The 6,392-nt window shown below is 35.7% G+C and overlaps 1 protein-coding gene across 1 annotated transcript; it reads left to right on the plus strand.

Moving 5' to 3' along the window:
- The first annotated feature begins 1,100 nt into the window (after positions 1-1,100).
- Positions 1,101-6,096, plus strand: LOC114753158 (probable receptor-like protein kinase At2g42960). The gene is made up of 8 exons (XM_028941827.1): positions 1,101-1,414; positions 1,922-2,716; positions 2,844-2,948; positions 3,134-3,256; positions 3,741-3,911; positions 4,003-4,132; positions 4,559-4,768; positions 5,495-6,096. The coding sequence occupies exons 2-8, from the start codon at positions 2,070-2,072 to the stop codon at positions 5,624-5,626; spliced, it is 1,518 nt and encodes a 505-aa protein (XP_028797660.1). The 5' UTR covers positions 1,101-1,414; positions 1,922-2,069; the 3' UTR covers positions 5,627-6,096.
- Positions 6,097-6,392: the final 296 nt, after the last annotated feature.

Consider the following 6,392-nt stretch of genomic DNA (forward strand, 5'->3'; position numbering starts at 1 on the left):
TTTTTTTTGTGTGTGTCATCTATTCAACTTTAAATCTTGGAAATACTATTTACAAATAATCTCTCTAAAATTTTGGCAAAAAACCTCTCTAAAATTTAGGTCATGAACAAATATATCATACAATGTTAATAAAGGAGTGGACAGATTAACATCATAAACTTACTGTATATAAACTTAAAAATCTATCTTAAGATAGTTTAAAAAGTTAGAGAAATTACTTACATAAGACATAATATTCAAATAACCATATGCTAATTTTATATAAGCTTAGGAATCCAATTGATAATGATAGATGATAGTCCTCTGTTGAGTTCAAAGATTAAGGGATGAGAGATATAATATTTGTAAAATGAGACATTAAACTCAGATATGCACTATGTGATGCTTTACTGTGTGAAGAGTATTTTATAAAGAAATTACAGTCAAGTCCTACAGAAAAAAATAATTACTTAAAGGTCGTCACTCGAGTCATGACGGCAAAGCCAGAATTAACTAATTGCTTTTGGTTGTTTTCATGCAATGCAGCCTCTGTGATCTTGCCTCTTAAGTTACATTAAAAAAAGTCATTTCTTTATAAATAAATAAATAAATTTATTTTAAGTTTATCAAAAATAAAAATAAATTTGATAAAGAAGTAAATAATTATTTAATGATATTTTGTCATTAAAATTATTTATTATATTTTTACCTTTTTCATTAAAAATTCAATAAAAAATATTTTTCGTTGTTAAAAAATGTGCATTATATTTCTAGTAGAAAAATTTATGATAAAGTTCTGAAATAGTAGCTAACTTTTAAACTATGCATGCTTTGAAGGCTCACTTCGCTCTTTACTATTGGGTTGCTTATTCAGTACATTTCTGGTTTTGATCCCAGCTATAAATGCCTCTACTCTTTCTTTTATTTTTGCTTTCTCTTTACTGTTTCTCTCTCTCTCTCTCTCTCTCTCACTCACTCTCTTTCTCTATCTGCTTTCCTCCATTACAAACTAAGCTTCCTTTCCAGCTCGCAAGAGGTCCCTCTCTCTTCCCTCAAGCACCCATACCCACCAACCATTTTACCCACCTTTGCTTTTTCTGCTCTCCAAAACCTAGCCTTCCCTCTCTTCCTCTGCATTTTTCCTAGAAAATTAGATTTTTGTCTCGCATTCCTGTCCATTTCCTTCAAATCACACCCACAGTTCGTTTTGGCCCACTAGCGGTTTCAACTTTCGATCCCCACTTATTTGCTGCTCTTGGACAATTTTAATCTCTTGCGGCATCTGGGTTTTGTAGGGTTTGTTTGTGTTCCCTTCAGTGTACCTGCGTCTATCTATGCTCATTGAGTCTTTGTCTATTCAAAAGAAACGCACTCTCTTGCTTCTGTGGGTGCTAAAGGTGGTAGATCAAGGAGGCTAGCCTAGATCAACGTAAAGGTAAATACTATTGCCATTGCTTTGTCTTACCGGACAACTTTTTTGGGCAATTCCTATCTCCCTTTCTCTTTCCTTTGCTTGGATCGTAAGTGATGCTTCCTGGGTTTTACTTTTCTGCCAGATTTGTATTTGTGATTAGAATTTAGAAATAATGGATTAATGGTTTGGTCTTTGCTTTGCGAAGAGATTTAGAATTTAATGTGCCTTTTCTTATTAGGGTGAATTAGACGCAAATGGGTTTCTGATTTGCTAAATGTTTAATTTATTACCTTTCCTGTTGTCTTGGAACAGCTGGATTCCTACAATTTTCCTTAATTTTGTCGCATACACTGTCCATTGCAATACTTAATTACTTTAAAGAAACAAAAATAAAAAACTGTTTCAGATAAGCTTAAATTAGATGTTCTCAATCTCGAATAATCTCTAATCACAACAAAACTGCAATTGGTGATCAGTTGACTTGCTGTAGTTGGTTTGTGTTTATTTGATATTGTGATTTCATTGCAGCAACCGAAGCTGTAAATTAGCCTGCTCAGATGTGTTTTTCCAAGCCTTGTGTGAAAGGAATACATTGTTTTTCTATTTGGGCGGGAAAACCTTGATTCTCGTTGCAGAAGAACTTGGAGGACGAGTTGATCAACTTGCAGCATTCAGTATGTCTTTAAAAGCGGAACTGTCTAAGAAGGTTTTGGGTGTGAAATTATGGATTTTAATTGGGATCTGTGTAGGCGCGTTTATAATATTGATTCTTTGTATATTATCCATATGGGTGATGTTTCGGAGAAAATCTAGAAAATCTCTGGACAGGTATTCTTTATCCCAAATACCAAATATCTCGAAAGATATTAAGGTGGACAAAGTTGGGGTGCAGAGTTCTCATGATCACCCAGAAAGCGTATTTATTCCTGTGAATGACAAAGCAACTGATAAGAATTCAGATAAGATGGTTGTCCACTTAGGTATGAGCAAAGCCAGTGATCATGACAATATCAGTCAATGCAGCTCAATTTATCATCATGAGAGAGGATTTAGTTCCCTGTCAGGAGAAGAAGGAAGCTCTGGGACTGGAAAGAAGCAATCTGCATTATCATATGGAGGGCTTGTGACTGCATCTCCTTTAGTTGGCTTGCCAGAAGTTTCTCATCTTGGATGGGGCCATTGGTTTACACTTAGGGATCTGGAGCTAGCAACAAATCGTTTCTCAGCTGAAAATGTGCTAGGTGAGGGTGGATATGGTGTTGTTTACAAGGGCAGACTGATCAATGGAACTGAGGTGGCGGTGAAGAAAATTCTTAATAACTTGTAAGGATGCTTTAAAGTATCACTGGTACCTGATTTTGTCTTGTGACACTCGTTGACGTTTTCTTTCATCTAAAAAATGATATTGTTTAATCTTTCTCTGTAATTCCATTCCAAATTGAGTTTATAGGGGACAAGCGGAGAAAGAATTCAGGGTAGAAGTGGAAGCTATAGGCCATGTACGACATAAAAATCTTGTACGCTTGCTTGGATACTGCATTGAAGGAGTGCACAGGTATGATATCATTTCACAAAATTGTCATTTCATTTTTTGAATGCTTGCAAACACTATCTTTCATGTACTCTTGTTGAAGGTATGGGTTTTAGACCATCATACTACCTCTTTTGTGCTCAATAATAGTTCAAACTTCTTCTTTTTTTTTTTAATAACTTCTCATCTATTTCATTACTGATGTGCAGGCTTTTGGTTTATGAATATGTAAATAACGGCAACTTAGAACAATGGTTACATGGGGCTTTGCGCCAACATGGAATTCTTACATGGGAGGCCCGCATGAAAGTTGTACTTGGCACTGCCAAAGCGTGAGTTCAACTTGCAACTCAAACTTATGGCCATGGTAGCATTTTCAATTGTCCATTACTTGGTTTGGCTCTTCATCACCTTTCAGCGGTGATCATCATGAACAATTTGCTTTACCTCTTGTTTTATGCTGATGATCATCATTATCATTACCATATTTTGCATGTCCAAATATATAATTTTGACATTTCATTCTGTTCCTGTTTCGTGGTGATTTTAGGATATATCCTTTATATATTTGCATATTTGGGATCCATTTTAGCACATAATTGTCTTGCCTCTTCAACAGGATAATGATATATTTCTCTTTCCCATTGGACTACCTTATTAAGCCCCCTAGTCTAGCCACGGAGTTTGGATTAACTCCCCCCCCCCCCCCAAATTATTTCAAATTTGTCACCAATATTCTCTGTCTGGGAGACTTTATCATTCTCAAGTGGACTTTTTCAATAGTGGAAGCTAATATATTTCAGTGATTGGTGGCAGGCTTGCTTACTTGCATGAAGCAATTGAACCAAAAGTGGTTCACCGTGATATCAAGTCTAGCAACATATTAATTGATGATGAGTTTAATGCAAAAGTTTCTGACTTTGGATTGGCCAAACTTTTGGATTCAGGAGAAAGCCACATAACTACTAGAGTAATGGGAACATTTGGGTATCCAGAATATTTCATGCTCTTTCCTTATACTTAACCAAAGGAGTTCGAAATTTGGAAATTCACTTGTTACTTCTGTTCTGAATTTCAGTTATGTGGCACCAGAGTATGCTAATACTGGTTTATTAAATGAGAAGAGTGACATTTACAGCTTTGGTGTCCTCCTCTTGGAAGCAGTCACTGGAAGGGACCCTGTAGACTATGGGCGACCTGCAAATGAGGTACTAGATTCTCATGAACTCTTACAACTAGCTTGCCAATTCTAACTACTGAGACTATGATATAATTATTCTTGGGACTCCACTTGCTAGTTTAAGCTTGAATTTTGAGTGACCCTTGACATGGTACTGGATAATCTATGATCAAATGGTCTAGTGTTTGGTGCTTCCTGCGTCACGTGTCCTATTCTCTTAACTGAAATTAGTTAAGTACTTAGGTATCGATACAAGATATGGCGAACTTTTGTGTTGTTCTCACTTCAGGCTCAAATGGCTTTTGCGTAAGGAGATGCATTAGAGATTACGATAAACTATTCATGGGGTCTCTTTGCTTTGAAGCTTATGCTTTATGGTTCCTAATGGTCCTTGACCAATATGATCATTGCCCGTACCATAAGTAATGAGCATTTCATTTTTTCTTCATGACAGGTTAATCTTGTTGAATGGCTCAAGATGATGGTGGGGACAAGAAGAGCTGACGAGGTTATTGATCCAAGCCTTGAAGTTAAGCCACCAACACGAGCTTTAAAGCGTGCCCTTCTGGTTGCACTTAGGTGTGTTGATCCTGATGCAGACAAGAGACCCAAAATGAGTCAGGTTGTGAGGATGCTTGAAGCTGATGAATATCCCTTCCGAGAGGTTTCCACTACTATCTTTTTCTCTTTGTTTTTTTTTTTGGCCAACTTCCACTACTATCTTGTTGCCTCATATATGACTTTTATTGTTTACTTGGCAACTCTGAATCTGTGTTTAGAAGTTCTGCGACTTTTAGATGTTATGTGCATTTTTGTCAGTATCTTCTTGTATATATATGCAGTCTGACCTACCATCGTCTAGAATTATTCAAATAATGGATAAAATCTTTTTGGGGAAAGATCATATTTTGATAATCTGCATTATTTTTCCATACGTGTTTACTTTCTACGCAGATTGCAGTCAATATGTTTAATGCACTCACAATTTAAGTTATAGATGGAGAAGATTTATCTTGTGCTTCTAAAGTCATACTATGTTGTTGGGAATATGTTTCTACTGTAGCTTCATGATGCATAATATTCAGGTTGCCATGTTACTCCTTCAGTCCTAAATATAAGACTCTTTTTATAGTATGTATAAGGGTCTTATATTTAAGACCGGAAGAGTATAATATGAAGAGCTGGGAGTATCATTGTTCACTATTGAAATGCCTCTAGAGTTCCAGATGTTTCCCTTATATGTAGTAGTTATGTTGAAGGCAACAGACAATGTTGTGTATTAGCCAGAGTATTTCAGAACATGAATTTGAACTATGTATGCATTTGTGGCAGGTTAACCTGCTCATCAAGGCGTAATGTTATTTATTGATCAAATTTTAATCATTTTCAGGACCGAAGGAATCGAAAGAGCCGCTCTACTAGCATGGAAATTGATTCCATGAAGGATATTTCTGGTTCATCTGAAGCAGAAAAGAAGGCAGGAGAGGCCGAGAACCAAGCACCAGATACAACTGAGGGGTAGGAATAGTGACAACCATATGACTTGCCTTTGCACCCAAAAACGAGTAATTATTCAATATTATATATCTACCAAGTTTGTCCCTTCAAAATTGTTCCTTTTTCCTCCCTGAACCTGAGAAGAATCAGATTAGAGAACGCCTCTATATAATGAAGAGTTTTTTCATTCAATGTGGCCATTCAAGGATATGCGATATACCATAACCACAGGGTAGAATGAGGAGTGAGAGAGAGTGTTTATGTTGTACAGGTGTCTGTCTGCTGGGACCATCTTCTTACATGTTTGTTAATTTTTTTCCTTTTCCCTTTTACCCCTTTCTGACTATACCTGAGTACTTGAGCAGAGTGGAGAAAGAAGACTCTTGTTTGCCCTCATCTTTTCTTGCTATTTTGCTCAGTTTGTGTTTATGATTGTGTCTACTCTTCTAAGATATCAATCCAATCGTTGGCTTTTATGTAACTATAATGTTTGAACAATCATTAATGTTGTCTTGAATTGTAAGAAGTAATTATATCTAATTCTATATATATATATATATATATATATACTCCTTCGGTCCTTAATATAGGATCCAATTCTTGAGTTAATTTTGATTCTAAATATAAGACCCATTTTTCATATTTATCAATTTTCTCTAAATTACCCCTATAAATACTATCTCAACCATAGTCAAGTGGAAGAGGGAGATGAGGTATTAAGAAAGATGATTATGGTGTTTTAAGAAAAAAACCATGTTTCACTTTTCTTCAATATAATTAATTACCTAACT

The sequence above is a fragment of the Neltuma alba genome, unplaced genomic scaffold (genome assembly GCF_004799145.2).
Source record: "Neltuma alba isolate B1F8T4 unplaced genomic scaffold, ASM479914v2 tig00007733_pilon, whole genome shotgun sequence".
Lineage (NCBI taxonomy): Eukaryota > Viridiplantae > Streptophyta > Magnoliopsida > Fabales > Fabaceae > Neltuma > Neltuma alba.